Source organism: Lonchura striata, chromosome 8 (genome assembly GCF_050655825.1).
Source record: "Lonchura striata isolate lonStrDom1 chromosome 8, ASM5065582v1, whole genome shotgun sequence".
Lineage (NCBI taxonomy): Eukaryota > Metazoa > Chordata > Aves > Passeriformes > Estrildidae > Lonchura > Lonchura striata.
Window position 1 is genome coordinate 5,835,746 of NC_140710.1, and position 23,869 is coordinate 5,859,614.

Consider the following 23,869-nt stretch of genomic DNA (forward strand, 5'->3'; position numbering starts at 1 on the left):
ACAGTCAGCCCTTCACACCACTGGTGTCACCTGCATCTACAAAGAACTCTGAAAATTGCTATCATGGAAAACATGCAACTGGTTAAAAATCAACCTGATTCTCATTTTCTTTTTTTTTTTTTTTTCTGGGAATGTGGGAGTGGAACAGTGCTGGACTCTAGTACAATATAGGTATCTACCCTGTGCAGCAATGAGCTGTCAAACTGGCTCAATGGCCTGTGGAAACTCAGCCTGAGAGAAGAGTTCAGTCCTCAAAATCTAATAACAACACAGAGTTGTTGTTTTTTTTTTTTAACAGAAAACTGTCATATTAATTTGAGAAAAATATATTTAACTGTTTTATTTTAAAAAAATTTAGAATATTTACTCTTCTGCACAGGCTCATCCAAGGGAGATGACAAGGAACAAAGTAGCATTCCTACCGTATTTTCAATATGCAGTGCTGTATTTGTACACAGTGCTTTGCAGACACACAGAAAGGTGGATTTTTATCGAATCCAATGATAAATAAAAGCAAAGAACAATGGTTACAAGAGGTGTTTCCTCTGAATCCCATCCATTGTCCCCATTTAGACTGAAGGCACAATGAATTACAGTCTGCTCCCCATGTGCTTCCTGGCAAAATAAAAATATATAGGATTTATTTAAAAAGAAAAAAAAAGTTATTCTTTTTGTTAAAGAATGGACTATATGACAAAATTGCCCTTAGTGTTTTTAATTTTAAAATTGTGTCCCCACTTCACACAGGAAGGGCTGAGTTGGTTGATTAGATTTTCTTCAGAGGTCCATTCAAATCTGAATTATTCTATTATTCTGTAAAATTATGTGTGGAATATGACACACAGAGTTTCAATAACTACTGCCACTGCTCCTGTGAACTGAGCCATCACATGTGTAACTTGTGATGAAACTGTCCCTGGAATTTCAGGGAAGAGTCAGTAGGATTCAGTCCCCACATGTGCAGCCTGAACTTGCAAGTTCCTTCCAGTAACCAGGATCTGACCTGGCAATTGGAAAATGCCCCTTCAGACATAGAGACTACAGCTTTAGTGTTATGGCAAGCTTATTGAAATACTGACATGTAGAATCAGCTTTAAGAGAGGCAGGCAGGCAGGCTGGAATAATTCAGAAATTAGGCTTTCAGCTGCATTAATATAATGCAAAATAATGTTCATTTAAATTCAATTTCTGCTGTGTTTTCTTCCCACAGCTTGATGTCTGGGCTGGCAGCCCTGGATGCCAAGACTTCCAGTCGCTTGGGAATCATAACTGTCACTTACTACCTGTGGACAACCTTTGTGGCTGTGGTTGTGGGAATAATTATGGTGTCCATTATCCACCCTGGTGGAGCAGCACAGAAGGAGAGCACTGAGGAGGGTGGAAAGCCCATCATGAGCTCTGCAGATGCACTGCTGGACTTAATCCGGTAACCACATCCATTCTTTCTGCTTTCTCAAGGCAGCATTTTGTACACAACTGCAGGAGGAACTGTGGCCTGAGCCTCAGTTCTGAATCTAAGGATAAATGTTTGGTTGGGACTGAGAAAAAAGCTTTAGAAGATATTTTTCAAGTTATCAGCTGTTTATACTGGCTGTTTCTTGTAAAATTTAAATGAATGGCCACCAACCAACAACAATGGAGCAGGCCTTTTATACCCCACAGGAGTCCATATAGCCTGTGGACAAATCCATCAAATCCATTATTAGGGTCAAGGGAGTATTAAAATGTCATGTTCATTTAAATAAGACAGTTGCAATTGGCAAAACCTTAAATAAAGGGGTGAAACACACATTTCTCAAAAAATAATTCTCAAAAGTGCTGTTACTGCTGTTCATACTAATTTGCAGATAAAGGACAAAATTAGAAAGACCACTGTTGTGTATTTTTTATTCTGCTTTGGGGCTTTTTCTTATCTGTTTTATTTTGTTTATCAAAAGACAGTTGCTCTTTTAGAACAGCATTAGGGCACTGCTGGAATTTCATGGCTTTGCCTGAAATCCCTTTTTGTCCCAGTATTTCAGGTGCTAGTGGGATTTGTCCCAGGTGCTAGTGGGATTGGTTTGTTGACGGAACATATTCTGTGCCTTGGATTTATTTTGCTCATGCAGAAAGACCAAGTTTTGCCTTTGTTTGGTAGTTCCTCAAGTTGCTGATCTCATACTACATCAGTCAAGGGCTTTCAGGCCAAGTGTGTATCAGTACTACAGAGAATTCTCTTTGGAGTCAAATTTACTGAAAATAAAAATGGTTCACAGTTTACCTTTCAAAAACCCAAATTCCTGACCCTGACAGCATGACAGCACACAAAGTACTTTAACTAGACTTATTTGCACTTCAAATAAGATGGAACTGAGAAGAGAAGCTTACAAAAGACCTTCTTTTTCTCCTCCAAGTTACATTTACCCAGGCCATCTGTATTTGTATTTTATATTTTTGTAAGAATGGGCCAAAATATTTTAATCATGGAGCAGCAGCAGAGGACAATCTCTTTTGTAGCTTCTCACAAAATCACCATCTTCATCTGCATTGGGTACCCATCTGTATCTCTCCAGTGACTTTGCCATGATGGATGGATGTGCAGTGGAATTTTCTTTGTGACATGGGGTCAAGTCACATTATTCTGTTTCTGCTGCACAAAGGACTGTAATTCCTACACCAAGAGCAAGTTACAGGACTTTGAATTCCTTAGTATGACAGAGTAGCATAAGAAGTAAAAGAGAATCTAAGATAAATGTCACTAATGATTGTCTTCATAGTGGCAGTGTTTGGGAAGCATTCCTAGTGTGCTGAGTGGTTTCTAAGGCCTCGGTCAGAGACAACCAAAGGCACAGTGGGACACGGTGCAAAGGCACATCCAAATGGCCCTTACAGCTCTGTCTGGGAAAGGTCTCCCTCACCACAGGTTCTCATTCCCTTTCTCACACCTGCCCAGTTGCCTTTAGAGGCTCAGAGTAAGCTTGTCATGGAGATGAGTTAGATGGAAAGTAATCTGGGTTTTCAAAATCAAAATTTTCTATACTATTGTGTTAAAAAAAAAAAAAAAAGACCGAGACCTGAGTTACAATCTCATCTCTTCACCTCTGCCTGTCACTCCCTGTACACCAGAGGTGTTGTGAGGTTTGGGAACACATTATTCCTCTGAGCTCACTGCAGGTCAAAAAACATGTCCTGATCTAAATATTTGCAAGTATCTTCTATAATTGCACTTTTCTACAAACATTTACCCAAGCAAATCATAATAGCTTGTGAGCACATTTCAGGTATTCAAGTTTCCAGCAGCCATGTGTTTCTAGTCTGCAAAACCTTAAATTCTTCACTGGTTTGAGCAGGTGTCAACAATGAAAAGGTCACCAAGCCCCTCTCATTACCGAAGGTTGAAAAGAGAGAATCCAGCTCAGTGTCCTTTTGCTTTGCTCAGCAGCAGCCACAGCTGCAATCTTTCTGTCCTGAGAGCACAAACGGATGGTATTTATTCCTCTGCTACAGAAATAACCACACTTACTAAATAAATAAATAATAACAACAGAACTGTGGGGAATGGGCTTTCAGCCTAGGCAAACACTATGGGTGAAATTCTGGCTCTGCTGCAGACAGTTGCAAGACTCTTAAATATCTGTGTGGAAGCCTGGATTAAATGTAATGATGTATCTGCTGGTTTGAGCTAGAAAAGCTGATCCTTTAGCTCAATGATAAATCACTTCCATTCACAGCTGGGAACCATCTTTTTCGGCCCAGATTGGCTTATCTTCTCAATTCATTAATTTCCTCTCCATTTATCAATTGCATATGTGCCCAGACATTTACACAGGAAACATCTGGTACTCGGCAAATGAAGAATGGTAAATGTACAAGTGAAGAGATGATATATGTGACATTATTGTGGGGTTTATTTTAAAAGCATGAATCTTGGCTTGGGGATACATGTATTCACCCTCAGATTTCAGATTTGAAGCCATTTGAAATGATGAAAAACATTATTATTTCTTGTGATTTTATATATGACATTGTCATGTCTAGAACTTTGGCAGGAAAGACGTTGATAGAAATTGAATGTCTTGAATTTTTGTGCGAGATTTTTGCTTTTAGTAGTGGTTTTAATTAGAAATTAAAGAATATACTGAATCAGCAAAAAATGAAACCAAAAACTAGTGCAGACCCTTGTGGTTATCTAAACATTTGCAACATTAATCAATAACCATATTATTATTATTTTGCATTATTCTGTAGATGGTGTTGCCCCTGTATATTTGTCCATTATATTAAAAAAACACAAAAAACCCCACAAAAACAAAAACCCCACCAAACAAACAAGAAAAACCAAACAATGCTTTGGTGAAGAGATAACAGTGACACTGTGGTGCATAACTCTGAAATGGCTCTAAACCTCACAACAGCCAGGAAATACATAATCTCATCAACATCCTGAATTTCATGCCTCAAAAATTGCATCCATGGTTCAAATTTTTTTTTTTTTTTTTTTTTTTTTTTTTTTTTTGCCACTCTAAACAGCTGTACTTGAAAGATTTCCTTTCTAAAGAGAATCCCAGGGGATTGGGGACAAGAATGTTAAGGATGTTCTGCTGCCTGTGGAAGATGCTCATTTAACCAGGTGGTTCCTGCAGGAACCCATCCTTGCAGAACCTCCCCCTCTCTATTGGATTGGACTAAGGACAAGCTCAGGAGGCAGCTGTGACTCTGAAGCTGTGCAGGAGATGCTGTTCTGAAGATGCTCCTCTCTTTAGCCACCACTTTATTGCTCCAGTGAGACAGATGTACAAATCTGCCCTCATTTTGTTCAAGGTTTCTGCTGCAAGCATTGCAAGACCTATGAAAGTATATTTTCTTCCATTTAAAGTTCTTTATAATCCTCAGGCTAAGGATCATGTTGTCTTTAAGCACCTGGTGCTTTATGAGTTTTTATGGATTCATTCTCATGATGTGCAATACTTCTGTGAGGTAGGCAAGGACTATTTTCTTTTCTTACAGCTAGAGAACCAAAACACATGGAAAATCAATTATTTCACTGAGGATTTGTTCAGAAAGTTTTGTTGGGCCAGAGAAATATTCCCAGTTCATACAAGACCTGGTAGGGTTCTTGTAGGAATATGGCTTTAGGACATCTCAATATCAGTGAATCAACAAACATCTCTGCTTTCTTCCTGTGGGAATTATTGAAATTAACTTTCTACTTCATCCACAAAAATAAGAGTGACATTTTAGTATCCTTCTATGAGTTCAGAAATTAAGAAAGGCAAGATACAATTTTTTAAAGTAATTCAGCTTTTGAGTGTTTTAGTCAAAAGGACAGAAAGGGACATGCTTACATGAATTGTGTTCCATTTAAAATATTACGTTTGTAGCATAATGACCTGACTAGGAGAATAGAAAATGCCTATAATTTGAGGACAAACATTTGCAAAAGTCATTCAGTGAGCCAGGAGGACACTGTTGACATTAACAGTTAATATTTCCACATCTGTTACCTTTGATTTGGAAGGGGAGATTCTGCTACGACTGAAATCGTGCCACCTGCATTTCCCACCAAGGGAAATAAAATTTGGCTTATGAAATAAACAAATAAGCAAAGTCTCAGCCAAACTGGGTCTCCCCTCCTGTTTTAGATCAGTCTGACTGCAGATCTGGCCACCAGCAGGTGCAGGGTTCATATACCTTATTGGTTTTTCTCATGTCTAACAAGACAGCCTGGCATTGTAAACTTACTCAGCTCAAAAACCCCAAATAAACCAATTCAGTGAAGGCAAACAGGATCAAATCACACCTTGATCCATGAGAAGTAAATCTGTACATTTCTGAAGTTTACTGGAGAGAGAAATCAGAGCATTTTACCACTGAATATTCAGGATTGCATTCAATTTAATAGCAGGTAACCAGAAAATCAATTTGGCTTAACCAAGAGAGGCTTTATTTTTATACCAGTAAGAGTTAAAAGAGGATATAAACACTGTAGAGGATTTACATTTTCATGGGAATCCTGAGCACTCTTTAAAATCACTTCCTTTCCCTTTTTTCAAGCTAAGGGCTATATTCTATATTATTGAAATTGTGTTTCTTGAAAATAGGGCAGGAAAAACCCAGGATCTGTTGTAGTGTGGAAAACATCCAGGCTGTGCAGAATCAGGAATTACACCTTCAGAAGTTTACAACTGAAGACTGAATTGTATGTAGAGACAGTAATATATTTTAGAGTGCATTAAATGATCCAGCTTTAAACCATGAAAGAACTTTTGACAATAAGTATGCTGTACATTAATTTATCTTTTGCCAAAAGCTACTGTGGACTATGATCGAAACATTTATCTGTCCCCTATGGCAAAGCACCATTTTTTACTCTTTTCAGATAGCCAGTTTTTTTTCATCTCACAAAATGAGCCTTATGCCAGAAATGTCCTGCCCTGGGACCAGGTTTTTGTTTCTGGTCGATTTTTAAGAGTTTGATTTCCACAGGAGCCCCAACCTTGAGTATTTACAAAGAACTCTCAACCCTCTAAATATGTGGTCTCTATTTGGCACAAAATGAATCCAACATGGAATAAAGATAATTCCATGATGAAAACCACCCTGAGGAGATGGGCTATGAAGCAAATTCTGCTCTCTGGTCAGGAGGCTTTAGTCACAGAGAGGGAAGTACACAGGGGCCAGGAATTAAAAGTGCACTAGGAAAGCTTTGACCTTGCAGGAGAATTTGTTGTCCATCCTCCTGACAATTGGTCTGGAACCTCTTCCAGTGTAAGCACACGCCTTTTACAGAATAACTTGCCTTGCTGGAACCACAGTGGAAACACACCTGGCCTGTCGTGTTACCTTTGATATAATTCAGCCTTTTTGAGATGCCTAAAGCTGTGATGTACTTGTGCTTCCACTTTCAGAGAGCCACAGCCCTGCTGGGGCTTTGTCAGGACCTTTTCTTTCAGAGGAAGCAGGGTAAGAAAGTTCAGATCCCTTACTGGAACCGAAAAGCCATGCAGCCCTCAGGACAGATTAGAAGTCCACATTTGACAAAATGATTCCACAGTGTGAGTTCTGCTCTGATCTTTGAAAAAACCAAAGCAAGACAAAGTAACTTAGACCCGATTAGTAATTTTTACATTCTCTAAGTACTTTTTATCCCAATAATGAGGATTTTAGTGCTTCATTAATTCTGCAAAAGCCTTCTTTGGTCCTTTTAGAAAGAGGTAGGATGACTGATACTGAGAAATGAGATGAGGCACCAGAGGTTGACTACAGGTGTGCAAGATGGTTTTTCACATGGCCCCTGCTATAGGTTGTTTTTCTGTCTTTCTGGATTAAATTTTGCCCTTGCTTTCAGCAGTGCAAACTCTGCTGGAGCCCCTGACACCAGCAGGAAGGTATCAGATGTATAACTAAGGACAGGCTTTTTGGCTCATGTGTAACAGCAGTGAGGAATCTACACAGCTGATGATGAATTCATGCAGAAAACATAAAAAGTAAACAATTTCTTGAGATTAAGGAAATGTCACTGAGAATTACCTCAGCCTATAATAAATAGGAGCTACATTCTTGGAAAAATTTGCAAACTTTACAGTTCTTATGTCAAGCCATTCAGGCTCCAGTTTTGCTCTCTGTACCCTTGCTGTATATAGTGAGAAGTAAGGTCGCAAACACATAAATATTAGAATACTGTCAAATTCCCAGCTTTAAAACAATGTTATTACAAGCTCAGCTACACTTGCTCAAATTTGAGAGCAGAGCATCCAAAGCTGCTTTATGCCTAGTGCAAATGTAGGCCAATAAATATTATGAGGACACATATGTAGCAAAACCCCCAGCCTGGTGGCTTTAATTCCACAGCATGGAAGACTGCAGCCAGACTGTCTGGTGTGGCAGGGATTAGGGGCTGATAACATCGAAGTCTGAGAGCAAAACCAGACTGGGGCTGCAGAGCACAGAGTGCCAGAGGGAAGGGGTGCTCTGAGTCAAGGAAACATCTGCTGTACCTGTGGCAGTCCCACGCTAGAGCCACTGGCCTCATTTCTGACTGAAAGGATCTGCAAAAGCTGAATGCTTTGAGTTAATGACACTGTGGTCAGGACTCAGAATGAGTATTTCAGATATTCAGTAGCATTACTGAAACCAGAATCTTGCCTGTTGTTTCTAACAGAAGTTATCCAGGAGGTGTAAAGGAGCTGTCCCAGTAGCTGCAGGCTCATGGTCTCTGGACAGTTCAGTTAACAGTGTCACAGTTTAATTGTGCTGCCCTTTGTGCCACTGCTGTGGTTCTCAGAGCCAACCACCTTCTAAAGAGACAAGAGGGCTCCCACATCCTGGGGGCAGTGCTGAAGAATGGCTTCCTAACACAATTCAGCTGCTTCCTAAAGCAGCTGAAATAGGGGAGCAAAATCAACCAACTCTGTTAATTCATAGGTCAGTTGCTGGGAGACAATGGAGAAGGGAAAAGGACTTTCCACTTTTGGCAAGATGCTAATTTGTCCTGTGTCTAATGGGAAGCTGCACCTCAGACCTTGTGCACAGACCAGGTGCTGCCTGCACTTTATACAAGTCTTTAGGATTTCCTCAAAATCCATGACTACCAAAGTGCAGAACATATGTTGCCATATTTGTCTCATATTACATGTACATACATGTTCCTAATTCGATACATCTACACCTGAATCCTCTTATCCCATGCAGAATTAGGGAAGGGCTCCAAAATGTGCTCGTAGAATGCAGCAGCCTGTGCATCACAGCAGGCTGCAGTCAAAGATGGTGATTAGTGGGTCACTTGTGCATATGTGCTGCTGTCACAGCAAATGCAGGCCAGGCCCACTGTGCCAGCTGGGCTCAGCAGCTCAGCTCTGTAGCAGGTTCACTGAGCTGATATTGAAGTTTCGTGCACATTCATCCTTTTAGCCTCAGCTGAATACTCCTGCTCTATCTGGCAGAGTTCCTGAGGCAGAAGATGCTCTGGGAAATGTTATTCCTCAGGGCAGGCAGTATTTAGCACTTAATTTTTTATGTAACCAGAAAGCCTATGTCTTCAGTTTCTCTTTTACAAGAATATCCTTGTCTCAGATCTAAATTTATCTATGTTTTAAACCAAACTCAGTCACTGTTATGCAGTAGGTTTAATTCCCTACTCTTATGTGAAATTATTTCTGCTATGAATGCTGAACTGAGCCACTGAGGTTAGACAATGTTGCTTGTGCTAGAGAAATGAATCCCAGATCATGTTAAGTTTCCTGTACTATTATTTTGTGACCTGTTTCTTGTAAGCAATCTGCAAGCAATGCTGGAACTTCAGAAGTATTTTATCTACTTGTTTTTCTTAATTGAACAAGCACAAGAGTATTTATAGATGCTGACAGCAATGATGAGCTCAGTTTGAATCACTCCTTCCTAAGTGCTGGCAGTGTCTTTAATTCAGTGTACATCAGTGATAAACACAGTGCCTGAGCAGAGACACGGCCTCACTTTATAGTCCTGATCCATGTGGGTACATGTGGATCCCATCCAGAGCTGCAGTAAAGCTCACAGAGATCTGCAGGGGCCAATGTGGTGGCAGGCTGGGTGCTTGGAACAGAGGTGGGCAGAGGTGGACAGGTACAACACTCTGCCATTCGTTTTGTTGTGTGTTGGAGCAACATTTTGTTGTGTGTTGTGTGTCGGGATTTTGAGCCAGACTGAAGCTCCCACTCCGTAGCATTCCCCAGGACTCAGGTTTGGTGGGCAGGAACTCCCAGCAGGGCTATCCCAAGGACCTCATGAGGATCCAGCCAGCCTCCCCATCCCAGTTCCATATTAAAATGCCAAATCCCCCACATTACTCTCCCTTCAGTCCCTTGTTCTGAGCCATTCCCAGGAGATCCTTGCTAAACATCCAGCTCATGGCTGGAAATATCAATGTGCAGCAAAACATACCCCTTAAGTAAGAAGTGTTTCTGAAGAGCCTGACAGAACCAAGAAATCCTCCCAGTTACCTTCCATCTCTAGGTGGCAGTTCAATTCTTCCTTCTCATTATTTGTTTTTAGTCCATTAAAGATCTCATTCACCAATTGCTCTCTTAAATGTTTTTGATTAACAAAACTTAATTTTGGCTAATACTGGATTTTCTCAATCCAAGCAAACCAGCTTAAAATAAAAATAAGCCGAGGTTCTGGCACACACATTCAGGTCATCCTTTCACCAGATAAATTGTGTAACTTTGGTAAGGCTAGTCTCAAAGACTGGATCACAGTGCATAATTTATTAAAAAATATTGGGAGAATTCCAGCATCTAGTATTAAGTGGGTAGTTGTAATTCCTGCAGGATAAAGAATGATAAAGAAACAAAATGCTTTAATCCTCTACAAATTTGTCTAACATTTAATCTAGCTACTAACCATATGATATTTCCTTTCTCAAGCAGTCTTAATTGTTCTTAATTCTACTAATTAGGACTATGAGGGAGAAAGTGGAAATCATCAGCAATTAAATTCATGTTTCTTTGCAAAGCCAAGCTCGTACGTGAGATGAATATTCAGAGCTGTGCTGGAATCTCTGTGTGGATCTCTGCTTTCAGAATATTTCACATTCACACAGCAGGTCAGAGCACAAGCAGCACACTGAGCACTCCTGTAGCATCTTTCAGCCCAGCAAACCAAGACAATTTAATATTAATGAAGCCTTTAACAATCTGGAAGCAGAATTCCCTTACGAGGCATGATAAAGCAGTAACCACCTTTACTCTCCAGGGCTCCCCCTCCTATAAACATCCTCTCCATCCTCCCAGGCCCAGCTCCATCCAGCTGTTCCTCTGTTGGTTCCCTGTGTCAGTCAAGCCCCAGGGCTCAGGCAGAAGGTTGTGCCTGCACCTGACAGGGAAAGGATGCACAGCTGCCTCTTGTCTGTGTCGTGCTTTGGCTACACATCTGACATTTGAACCAGAGAATCAGCAGCTTCATGGACAGTCTGCAGAGACAATCCAATGCATTTATGAGACCTATCTGCTTCCAAGCAGCAGGCCAACAAGTTCCTCTCATGTCCAGTCTTCTGTTTCAATCATTAGGCAGTACTACTATCACTTAATTAAAATTTTTCTCCCACAGTTCTCCCTAAAAACAACAATTACCTCTTTGTAGCAACTGCTCTCAGTGATTGATGCAGAATCTACCTCATACTTTTAAGTGTGACCATAATATCATGTTATGATCACTCAAAATAGAAAAAAAATAATCTTTTCTAAGCCAGTGCTGCACAGTGACTCTGTTAGCAACAAGTATGTGCTGCTGCTTGCTGCTTCTGCAGAGAGGAAAGCAGCTCTGGAAAATGTCCCGGTTCAGCATGCATTTAACTGTCCATGCACACAGCAATTCTCTTCAAAACTGAGAAAAAGCTCTTCATATGTATTTGAGGGTTAACCTGTCTTGGGGTTTAAGCAGGACTTTGAATTAAAAGTAATTTTGTTGGAGAAGTCAGGAGTTTCTCCTTGCATATATAAAGGTATATGAAAGAAGATAATTGGGTCATAGACTGTCACTGTCTTCTGTCCCAAGGTTCAGAAGCTTAGAGTTGGAAATAAATCAGACCTGAAAATGATACTATTAGAATCATCACACAAATCTTGGTTCCCAAATTTTGCATGGAAATGTATTACTTTTTAGCTGTTTTTCCCCAATTATACTATGATTCCTCTTTGAATCCTGCAGAGGGTGTGCTCTTCATTTCAAATAAGGATTGAATGTCTTCCTCTCTTTCCAGCTCAAACTGAAATTACAAATTAATTCCATATGTAGTTGTGTGAAGTGTTACAGAGTAAGATGCACAGAAAGTCAGAAAAGGTGACAAAAGGGTTTCTTTTGAAATTAAAAATCTATTGCTCTCCCTGCAATCTCAGTGTTGGGTCATTGCCTTCCTCTGCAGCTCAGCTGTGAGCAAAGATGAAGCTGTTGACCTCATTCAGGTTCTTATTCTGAAGCCTCAGAACTGTATCTAAATAAAATTTAGTGGTGTACAGCTCTAATCTCAACTCTTTTAATCAGGAATGAGATCCTCCTTTTGAAAAGCAAACCATTCTTGACCAAACCACTGCAAAATCCATATCACCTGCAATTTTAGTGATGAAAATATATTGGGGTACTAGAGTTTATGAATTAGCACAGGAGTACTTAGAAGTGCCATAGTAGATTACAGCACCCAGGGGTCTCAGGAATACATCCCTGACTATCCTGAACAGCTCATTATCTAAGTAGGGAAGGCGAAATATGGAATAAAAGAATATTCATCCCCCCAGTCAGCAGATGGGGAAGGGAATCATAGCAATGATGTCGCCCAGTTACAACACGGAGACTGTGGCAGAGCCAGAATCTGCAGCCAGAGCTCCTGGGTCTCACCCCAGGTGTTTGGAAGCAAGTCCCAAAACTTCAGTTCCGAGGAGCTGTGTCTCTGTTGAGCTGTGCTCAGCCAGGCACAGCTGTATGGCATAGGGGGAGAGAGTGGCATCTTCTGCACTTGCCCAGCTCTTGCTCTCCAGGAGGGCAAAGAACTGATTTATCATGGCAGACCCAACGCACAGTAAAAAGAAGTTGGTTTCAGTTCCATAGAAATTATTCTTCTATTTGTTCATTTTTAGGAACATGTTTCCAGCCAATCTTGTTGAGGCCACATTCAAGCAGGTAAGTTGCTATATTCCTTTTACTGATGAAAGACATGAGCCAGTATTATATGAAACATGTACCTTTGTAAAACACAACCCAGATGTAGCCATGGCATACCACTGCAGACACTGTTAGTACCTTCAGCATTTGGGAATTAAGGAGTCCCATTCCATTAGCCTCAGCAGCCATGGTATCTGAAGGCAAAACAGGGATAAAGTGCTCTCTAGTATGACTAGAGAATAGATATGCACTCCTATGTTAGCTCCATGTCCACCTGAGGAGCGCTGGAATTTATTTAAGAGCACCCTGCAACATCACACAAAATAAGAACAGAATATCATGTTAAATTAAAGCAACAAAGTAATGTATTGGGGAAGAATCTAATTACTCAGGCTGGAATTTGGCAAGAAAAGCTCATCTAGAAGTTTTGAGGGAGCAAGAGGCATGGCTGTATTTATTTCACCTGGAAGACCATTTCATGGGAACCTCACAAAGAGTAGGGCACTTAGAACCTCTAGGAAATAATTCCTAATTATGTCTTACAGGAAAGTAGCTTGGTCAGGAGGCAAAATGTTTGCTGACCAGGGTCTGATCATAGGAACTCTGGTTTTGTTAGGCTTTTCCAAAAATTCAACTGTTTTTACAGATTTTATCAGATAGAGACAGGAGCGTTCATTCTCCTTTTCATGCCAGTCCCTTCAACATGCAGCACTGTTGAAACAGAGCACTTAGGAGGTCTCATGAAACTATTAATTCCTGTTGGGATATTGTAATCAAAACTGCTTTTTTTTCTTTCAGTATCGCACCAGGAGTATTCCCATCATTAAATCGAACAGAGCGGCACCCGAGAGCAGCACCCGCCGCATCATCGTCTACGGCGTGCAGGACGAGAACGGCTCCAACGTCCAGAACTTTGCCCTGGATATCACCCCCCCTCCTGAAGTGATTTACAAATCAGAGCCAGGTGCCAGTGATGGCATGAATGTACTTGGGATTGTGATATTCTCTGCCACGATGGGTAGGTTTCAGACATGTTTGGTTTGCAATAATCCAAGTGTCCACTTAAGAGAAAAGGATTGGGGTGGGGTTGCTTGGTTTCTTGACTCAGCTTTTTTAACTGTTTCTATCTAAAGTTTTTTGGGGAAAACTCAAGACTGTTACAGAGATGTACCCCCACCCTTTCAAAGCCAAATTTTCAAAATCCTTGATGACTTTTGTTCCATGGAGTTGGATTTTCTGTGCATTCACTTGTATTTTATTTTTTTCTCAATTATTTTGAGCTTTTATTTATGACCCATCTTTTGCTGATTGTAAGACAACCTTGTACAGTGTGCTCAGAGGAGGCAGGAATTACCACCAGATCAGACCCATGGGCCCTCTACCAGTATGCCAACCCATATTGTTTTATGAATTTTAAGTCTGTGGATATTCTTTTTTTGATTGAAACTTTTTGATTTTATTTTTGGTATCCTGCAATGAAGACAGTTATATACCACCTACTAGCTTGTCAGAGTAAGAGCTTCTGTCTGGCTTATTTATTTAGTTTAACTTGCTGGAGGAACTCATTGATGCCATGTGTGTTTTATTATGTTTGTGGATTTGAAAGAAGATATTTAAACAAACATTTCCTAGTTAATCATAAAGTTCTGATGACTTTTATAAGAAAATGCTGATCAAATTTTCCTTATGTAAATTTATTCTTGGAAGTTAATCTGGTCAGCAAAGGTAGTTCCATAAAACATCTTTGGCTGTATTTATTTATATTGTGGTTCATACAAGCACAAGGGGTCAAGATTCAAACCCGGAATTAGTGAATTTGTCTCTATTTTTTTAGCTTCTCCAGTGGGTGGTATTCCCTGTACAACCCTGATGGAAACTGGCCGTCTCCCAGTTTGTAGTATTTTATAGTCCATTTCCAAAGTACAGCATCACCACAAACACTATTCCAGTCAAAACCTACTGGATATGAATGAATTAATTACATCTACTTATTAGGACCAAGGGCAATTTTTTGCTTCTGAGAACAGAAGATCATTCATTGTCTGCCCAGAACTGAATGTACAACTTTTAACGAGCCCCTCAGTCTGGCTCTTGCAGACAGAAGCTGAGACCTGGCTTCTTCCTGGCTGATGGACACAAAACAGCACCAGGATTGTCACCCACAGCATGCCCGCTGGGTCACTTCTGGCTGTACCAGCCATGAACAAACCTGAGACACCAAACCCTCAACAACTCATCACCAGTGACTATTTCAGGCTTTTGTTTTGAACAAAGGATGTGGCCAAGCATTTATCGCTGTCTTCCTCCAAAACGGAAGCATTGAAACAGCTTAATGAAAGAGTGTTGTCTTCTGACCTAAAAGTTATGGCTTAGATGAATTCTAACAGGCTTACAAACTCACATCTTGTGATGTGAAATCCCTGGATAAGGCAGCTGAAAGCCTCCCTGCCTGCCCCAGCAGGGAATGGCCCTGGAAGCGGCACTGCCTGAGACGTGGCTCGGAGCCATGGGGGCTCCAAGAGACAGAGATGGGCTCCTGCTCAAGGCAAGGCCACTGCACATCCAGAACCAGCAGCAGCACACACCCCACTGCCAGCCCCTGCCTCCCCAGGCAGCTCCCCTCAAAGGCAAACTCCCTTGGTGCAGCCAGCTTTTGAAGTGTTTCCTTGAGCAATTGACTCGATCACTGTAAATGCTTGTAAGAAGGATAACTATAGGAAAATGTTGTCTATTTATATGCATTAATGGAAACTAACTGTCTGGAGAATATATGGTTAGATGATACATCCTAGAGCTGTATTTAGTTCTTTTCTGAGCAATGAGGGCACATACATGGGTTTTATTTGCTTTCTTCTTTACTAGTTAGTCTTTATAGCAATTTAGCCTTCATCCCCATGAATCTGCTATTCCTTACATCCCCCAAAACTGCAAAGATTGGCGGTCTATAAAGCCTAATTATTATCATGTAGATAGAAAACTACTAAAAATATGACAGAGACTCCATTATTAACTCCCCATTACCACAGCAAACCTCAAAACCTGGCTTTTCTTCCCAAGACCTCATTGGTGCAGCCTGGCTGTAAGCAGAGACAGATTCCTTCAATAGAAAATGTTTCTCAGTTTGTGTTCCACGGATCACTCAGAGCAGGCAAATCCCACACAGGGCTCTATGACTGATAGTTCAGGATACAGCCTTGCTACCAGAGGGCTTTGACTTTCAGCAGGGAGGGAAAGCACTGGGGCTGTGTGTGAAGACACCTGAGAAACTGAACCTGAATGCTTTGGTTGCAGGTATAATGTTGGGAAGAATGGGGAACAGCGGCGTCCCTTTGGTCAGCTTTTGCCAGTGTTTGAACGAATCTGTCATGAAGATAGTGGCAGTTGCTGTTTGGTAGGTAACTGTTTTACTGAGAAAATCAATATTTTTTTAAAAAGAGTAAGAACATTTCAAGAGAAGAAAATGCACAGAAATCTCACACATTTATTTCTAGGGAAGTAAATGAGGATGAATAACTCTTCGTTTGCAGGGCATCAGCATTTGAGGATGCACATACATCTGTCCCTGACCTGTACCACTCTTTTGACAGGGCACACTCCATGTTACTCCCAAATAACAGAACATGGTATAGCTGGGTGGGGTGTGCTGTATGCCCCACATACAGCATATGTGAGGCAATCCCTGGGCAAGCCAAAGGGGAATCACAGCCAGCCAGGCCACACAAGGGAGAAGCACAATGGGATGCTCTAGCTGGTACCTCCATCCCTTCCAGCACTGCTGCAGACCCAGCCAGACCTGCCAACTCACCTGACCAAAAGATCAGAGGAACAGCATGTGGCTGCCAACAAGAAGCACTATCAGCTTAGCACCTTCTCCCCACTTCAGGATGCTCAGCCTGATGTGGGACAGGGAACCAGCACTCAGCACACAGCCTCTCTTTACAGCTACATGGTCCCATCTGAGTGAGCTGGGTCAGGGAATTGCTTGGGATATGTCAAAGGAGATAGTTTATTTCTGGAAAAATGAGGAAGTATTGTCAAGTCTCTGGACATGGCACAGCTGCAAGTGGAAGATGGCTGGATGCTTCCAGATTTATTTTTTTTTTTAAATTTAAAGCTTTTTGGTATCCATGACTTTGTACGCAGCTGCGCACAGAAGCACAACAGTTTTGATAAAGCACCTGTCCAGAGCAGATTCAGAAACTAACAATCCTTCTGCCTATTTATCTGGCACAAATCAAACCCCCAGGCAGTCCAAGAGCATGTCTAATGCATGTTGGTGGTTCTCCTCTGTCTTCCAAAGGCAACATAAACGTTTACTTAAGAGCTTCCAACAAAAATCCCTGAATAGCTACATGAACACAAACACATGAGAGGAGCTCAGGATTCATTCCCCCTCTTCCCAGTAATTTACCTGCCTGAAGTTAAAAATCAAAGCTGCCTTTGGAACCAAAAGATTTTAAAGTTGTTGCTTGCCAGCACCATAACCTCAGCTGTGCTGAGGGGGACCCCACAGACAAAACTGTCCAGCTCAGTGCTCTGGGCATCCTGCTCTGGTGTGGAAACACAACAGCCAAACCTGGACAGGGCAGGTACTGCACTTGCCACTGGAAGGAGCTGCAGCTCTTACTGATGGAAGGGAGCTGTCTCCTAGTAATGTCTTTCTTTTTGCTCAGGTATTTTCCATTTGGAATTGTGTTCCTAATAGCTGGCAAAATCTTAGAAATGGATGACCCCTCAGCCATTGGGAAGAAGCTGGGTTTCTATGCCATTACGGTGGTGTGCGGCCTGGTGGTGCACGGGCTCTTCATCCTGCCAATGATGTACTTCTTCATCACCAAGAAGAATCCCATTGTCTTCATCAGAGGGATCCTTCAAGCCTTGCTCATTGCTCTGGCCACATCCTCCAGGTATAATAGAGTTTCTAGACAGATCCAATAAAATACTTGCTAGAGCCTTACTCCAGTTACCTCTTGGGAAGAGCACACTATTGCCATAGTGGAGCAGATATATGTGTATCTGAACAATGGTCTCTGTCCCACTCACTGGTATAAATTTAAAAAATGTGTGTCTCAACATTTGGAAGTTATGTGGGAGCCACTGGATAATAATATTTGTTATATTGTTTTCCCTTGGTTTAAAAATATTGGATAAAACCATTTTTTTAATAGAGGACTAGAAAGGAAATAAGTTCTTTTTCCATATAAAAATATTGTGCTTCTACAAAGTTAATGTATATGAGGGACACGCAGTTTGTACAGACTTCATTTTTGGTATTAGTGGGGAACCTCCTATTTCAGTCATATGGAAACATTTTATCCTCTCCACTCATGTTAGTCTTTGTCTCTTGGTACATTAACAAAAGACTGTGGTTGCAAGCTATTGTCCAGCACTGGGAAAGTATTTAAGTGTTGTGCTCAAGGAATAGTATCTTTTGCTCCCTTTTTAGAGAAGATGTACAATGAATTTTAACCATAGTTGAACAAAGGTACAGTGAAAATGGGAACCAGCTTGTGAACAGGCTATGAAAATTACTCCCAACATGGAGAAAATGGTGCATGAGATGTGCTTGAAAGGGCTGGAATTGCCTTGCATGGAGCAGATATAGAAATTACTATTAAAATAACATTTCTGTGTAGCCAATATGACAACACAGCTTCATGGCATCTGTGGCTGAAGGAATGTCTACAGATTAGACAATCTGATTCACAGATTTAATCTGTGAAGCCACAGATTAAAAGAAAGGGGAAGAGGGAATTATTATTTCAGTGCAGAAGGTACTGGATTTCCACTGTGACATTTCACGGAGTGTTTTTATATATAATAGTTTGCTCCAAAATGACCAGTAAAGAGCAGCATGTTGAGAAACACACAATCAAGAAAAATGACATGGTGAGTGGTGCTTAAACTCTACATGCACTTAAGGAAAGCTTTTTTATTAGAACATAAAAAGTTTGTAGCTTGAGATGTCACCACATCCCCACATTCAAGTAAGATGAGAATTTTGCACTTAAAGATGTTAATGTTGGAAAAGGCTCATCAGGCTCACATTTGACACACTTGACTACCTTCCCTGCTTCTCCAGGAATTCCCTTTCTGAAAACTCTATTGCTGACAACTCAGTTTTTTTAATCTGTGCCATTCCTTTCATTCTCTTTTTTTTTTTTTTTCTAGAAAGAGATAGCTTTTACTAAAAATCAGAGTATTTCTCTTTTAGAAAAAAATATCCAACTTTTTTTATGAGTATAGATGCCTTTAACAAGAGAGGTTTAATAAAGACAAGATCAGCAGGTATTCCACCATTTCAAAATCATTGCTTTTCTTGATTTTCTATATTATGCATTAACATTGCATTTTGGTTTTATCACCAATTTAGGAGTCCTTTACTGATCTGGAAACTGGTGAGAGAGAGATTTCTGTCTCTGCTGAGCCTCCTTAAGGGAAACCAATTCTTACTTGAGGTTTTTTTTCAGCCCCATTTCCTCAGCCCTTACAAGCTGATGTGAGAGTGCCCTCTGACAGTGGGGAATACACAGGGAATTCATCTTCCTCTTAAACCTGTGCTTTGACTCTCCTGGGCTCTGACTCCCAGATAAGACCCTGCCTCTGGGGATATCAAGAGCTTTGAGACAGCACATTCTCCCTTCAGCTGTGCAAGGAATAATTACTTACAGGCCCAGAGAGGGGAACAGAGCTCTGGCACCAGCTGGCAGCTCAGTCTGCACCAGAACCACCAGCAGGACTTGCTACCAAATTTAGTATCTTTATTGGCAGAAGCTACAGTATCACCAAATTTAAGGTGAGTCCTGAGGGAAGGCTCTGTATATATGGATTTGGGCTTTGGACATTTTTGGATTTAGCTGTTTCTCCATCCTTAAGAGTGTATATATTTTGCAAATCCAACACAGGCCCAAAATGGTTTCCAATGTTTTTCTGCTCAAATCAGTGTCTTTTCTAGAGATAGCTGAACTTTTCACCTTCATTACTCTGAAAGGAATGGATACTGCACATAACTGAGCTGTTGCCAAAAGAACATGCACAAATAACTGGGGCTGGACAGGAGAGCTGCCTCTCCTGACAGTCAACACATCTGTATTTGGTTAAATAAGACTTGCCACAGGGGCATTATATAACACTTGTCATGTGGGTATTGGATTTTCAGATCATCCTAGAGGAGAATAAAGAGTTGATTTTAAAAATACTGATGTGTTTCTTGGAGATGTTTCTGTGTTGGTTCAGGTCTACATCTAAAGATAGAAAGAAAACCACGAGTTAGTGTGCTGATAACATTTCAGATACTCTGCACCTGGGAAAAGCTTTTTTTTACAGCTAAAGATCAAACTACAAGAAGCAAAAACAGCACCATTTACAAAGCCCAAGAATGTAACACAGGAGAACCTGAAAGCCACTAAGCAGCCATCTGCTGGCAAGGATTTTACTGAATCTCAACATCATTTCTGCTCACTTCCCCTTAGTGAAAGGTTCTGCACCCCATTCTCAGTCCTCTTATGCTTCTCCAGAAACCCCAACCACAGCATATTTTGCTTTGCACCATTTTCAGTGGAGAGGCAGGGGCAGAACAGCAGGTCTTTTTCCTTTGGTGCATCCTTCAGGACACAAGTGAATGTGCACAGCTCCTCTTTCCTGCAGCCCTGGAGGTGCACAGCACGTGCTGCCCCTGCCCACCCTCCTCTGGGGTGTCCAGGCTGCACATTTGGGGATTTCTGACTCTGCTTTCTTCCCCTCACACTGCCCCTGATCTTGTCACCTCTTATCACACTGAAAAAGCAGAATTTGGCCAGCAGGCAAAGTTCTTCTTGATCTTAGCTTTCCTCATTCGAATGGCAAGAGGGAATTTTGTTTTTCTAGGTCATCTTTCCATATCATTAATGAATTAAAACAGCATCTTTTCAGTGGTACATCCCATCAAAAGAAGCAATTTTCATCTTCTCTAAAGACAAATTATAAACCATGAGTTTTTCAAGGGTTTTGCTGCTTATGAAACACTAAGATCTTGGCTATTGCACAGTGTAAATTAAAGGCAGATTTAGAAAGGGGAGATGAGATCAGTTTGCTGATTTTTTGGAGCAAACATCAAAATGCATTTGAATGATAAGATAAACAGAGCAGGCTGAACAGCTGTTCTTCTACAGTGACTGGCTGTCCTTGTGGCTCTCACTAGTAAGAGCCTGGCCTGGGCCAGCATTAGCTTATGCTCAGTCTCTGCAGCTGCAGCATTTTATCCCAAAATTGAGATTAAGACTCTGAATTGTATTTTTAATTGTTAGAGTTAATGCTGGCAAAACATACCTCTCAGTTGAAAGCCTTGGGTCAGTTTTTAAAAGAGTTAGCAGATTAAGATCAGTGCTTTAGAGTATATTTTTTCTCTCAATAAATATTAAATGTCAAGCTTTAATGTTACTGCTCCACTGTTTAACACTAGATAAAAGTAGCTTTCAAGAAAACAAACTTCACCTAGTTTAACTAGAAAGACAAACTAGACAAATTATTTGATAATGTCTTTTATAATATTGAAATTATATATTAATATTATTCTAAAATTACAGTAGGACCCCTTTTTCCCCTCGTTGCTCCCTGAGAGACACCAGTAGCCAAAGCTTTAAATAAGACCTATTTTTCTGGTGTGTGCCAGATGATATAATATGAATAAAAATGGAACATCATTGGACAACCTCTTCTAGAATGTTCCACACAACTTTTGTCAGCTGTCCTCAGGAAATGTTAATTTCTATGAAACAGGTGCTGAAAGGGTAACCAGGGATGTAAAGTAGCAATCTCCTAAGTGAGAGGTTAAAAAGACTGATTGGGTCAATCCAGGCTGACAGAGGAAAAAGCTGATTTTTAACATCATGTATCGCAACAGCTGACTTGCAAGGAGAAATATACAAAGCACATAAATCAAATTTACTGTAAATGGAGAAGACTACCTCTAGATCATAAATTCAATTTCTAATGTGAGCAGAGAGTTCTGGAAAGTCTCTCAGCAGGAGTAAGCAGGACACAGATCCTACTAACTCTAAGACGCAGTGTCATAAATTTGAGCGAGACAATGTAGTAGCTGTCTAAGAAAATACAAGAATCTGGAAATTTGTTCTCTTTCAATATCTTTCACGTTTTTCATCATCATGGCATTTACATTCTGACCATTTTTTTCAAAGAAAGACACACCTAACTGTGAGATAGTGAACAAGTTTAAAAGCTGAATTCTTGCAAAAACACTGTCGTAAGATCTGTTTACAACAATGGAAACAGATACAGATTTTTCTGGTTGTGCCATTGGTACTATGAGATTGTTTTGCACAATATTTTTGACACTTCAATCAAATTGTAATACATTAATCAGCTAAAACTTGTATCTCTGCCCTCAGAACAGGCAGACACTTAGGTTTAATATTCTGGTATGTCGGAGTGTAGGCAAGGTGGCAAGGACTTGTAAAATTACCTTTTTGTCCTCATTTCCACCCAAAGAAATTAGACAGGGTTTTGTTACAGAAAAGCTAAATGTCTGAGGGAAGACTGTCCTTAAAAACAATTAACTCTCAAAAACTGAGTAACTGAAGAAAAGGGAGACAATGAGTTAAATTCTTTTTTCTTGGTGAAGCCTCTAGTCAGAATATCTAGAAATGCTACTGAATCTGCTCCTAGTTGCAGCTGCTCCCAGGGTTTTCAGTTCTGCATTATTTGTGAGCCACAGCCTCTTCTTTTATGAACATTTTATGGTAAACAAGAGGCAGAGAATTTCAGTCATTCACAAATAACCGTGTGAAAAATGACAGGCACGCTCAAGAGAGAAATGACACCTCCTGAGCAGCTTGGGGATTACGGGGTTATGCTTTGCTGTGTTTGTTTTTCAAAGTAAATATTGATTAAATAGTAGGACTGCCTGAATTAAAGTTTAATACACCCCAATTACAGGAGGTAATCAGATTTCCATTGCTTACTTGCCTTTCTAGCATATTTACTTAGAGAAAGACTTTGGTCTGGATTTTCAGGCAGTGACTGCCAGTTGGTAGTAAATAATTCAGCAGTAAGACTTCATAAAGTTATAGAAAACAGAGATATCATACTGAAAACATAGCCTTGTCTTTTTTCTTTTGTGTTTTCATGGCAGGAAGTTACTTTTCCATTCCAAACACAGTTACTTTCCTCAAACAACAGTTTGCACAAATATAAAATGACAACTCCTACTCAGGGAAACATTTTGCTTAGGCATTCCTGCAAACTTGGGGTTGTGATTTCAGAGTTTTTGGAATCCCACTGTGCTCTTATACAACATTTGTAACAACTGAGAAAGGATTTGCAGAACCAGTGTGTTATCTTCAACTGAGAACAGCTAATTGTAAGATTTAGGTATTGGAGGCACATTTTGATGTGAGGGTCACTACACACGGTGACAGAGCAATCTGAACTGCCAAACCAGGGGAAGACACTTGGATTTCCTGTCTCAGGGCGTGTAAATCACAGGACAACAGGACACTGAAGATCACAGTGTCACCATACCGTATTTCCCCTATTACCACCTTTTTAAAGAGGTAACTTTGGAATAATTCTGAAGAAGTTTGCTATATTGCATCTGTTTAAATGGTCTCAGATAGTGAGCAGTGTATCAAAGTTGGTATAATAACAAGGAAAATATTTTGTGATTTGTGTATTTTTTTCAGTGGTGTTACTTATTTTCCATACAAACTAATGTGCCATTAAAAATACCCCCTCACTCACTTGAATGCAGTCTCATTACTCATGACATCAGTGAATAAAACACCACATGGTAACATGCAGAATGTTACCAAAAGGCTGATAAAATAAACAAATAAATATATTTCAGTGTATTAGTATTTAAAAATGTGTACCTCTTATTCAAAATAAGAAAATATATGACCATATAGTGTTTTGTTAATTGTCTCAGTTAATGAAAACAAAAATCTGAAATATTTTTTAGGGTATGAAGCTCAATTTAAAATTAATATCTGTCAAATGTTCTTATACCATTCCATTCTATTCCACACATATCTCATTTACATATGCACACATTATTATATGACCTGCAGTTATGTGGTTGTTATATGATCACACAAGGGATGGGGGCAGATCTGTCCCAGGGAGAAAATGGGATTTTATATTCTTAAACACAGACGTTTCGTCTACAGCTTTTATCTTCAGGCTGCTGTTGATAAGATCTTTGTCTAACCCTTCCCAGAAACAAAAAGTTGTTTACACATGAGGTAGGCCTGGAAGGAAA

The 23,869-nt window shown here is 40.3% G+C and overlaps 1 protein-coding gene across 2 annotated transcripts in view; it reads left to right on the plus strand.

Moving 5' to 3' along the window:
* Nucleotides 1–23,869, plus strand: part of SLC1A7 (solute carrier family 1 member 7) — a 48,824-nt gene that overhangs the window by 14,080 nt on the left and 10,875 nt on the right. For both annotated transcript variants that reach the window (XM_085586248.1, XM_021525042.2), the window contains exons 3-7: nucleotides 1,211–1,426; nucleotides 12,588–12,630; nucleotides 13,411–13,630; nucleotides 15,904–16,003; nucleotides 17,286–17,519. In XM_085586248.1, coding sequence (XP_085442374.1) covers nucleotides 1,211–1,426; nucleotides 12,588–12,630; nucleotides 13,411–13,630; nucleotides 15,904–16,003; nucleotides 17,286–17,519 — 813 coding nt within the window. The remainder of the gene's footprint in view (nucleotides 1–1,210; nucleotides 1,427–12,587; nucleotides 12,631–13,410; nucleotides 13,631–15,903; nucleotides 16,004–17,285; nucleotides 17,520–23,869) is intronic.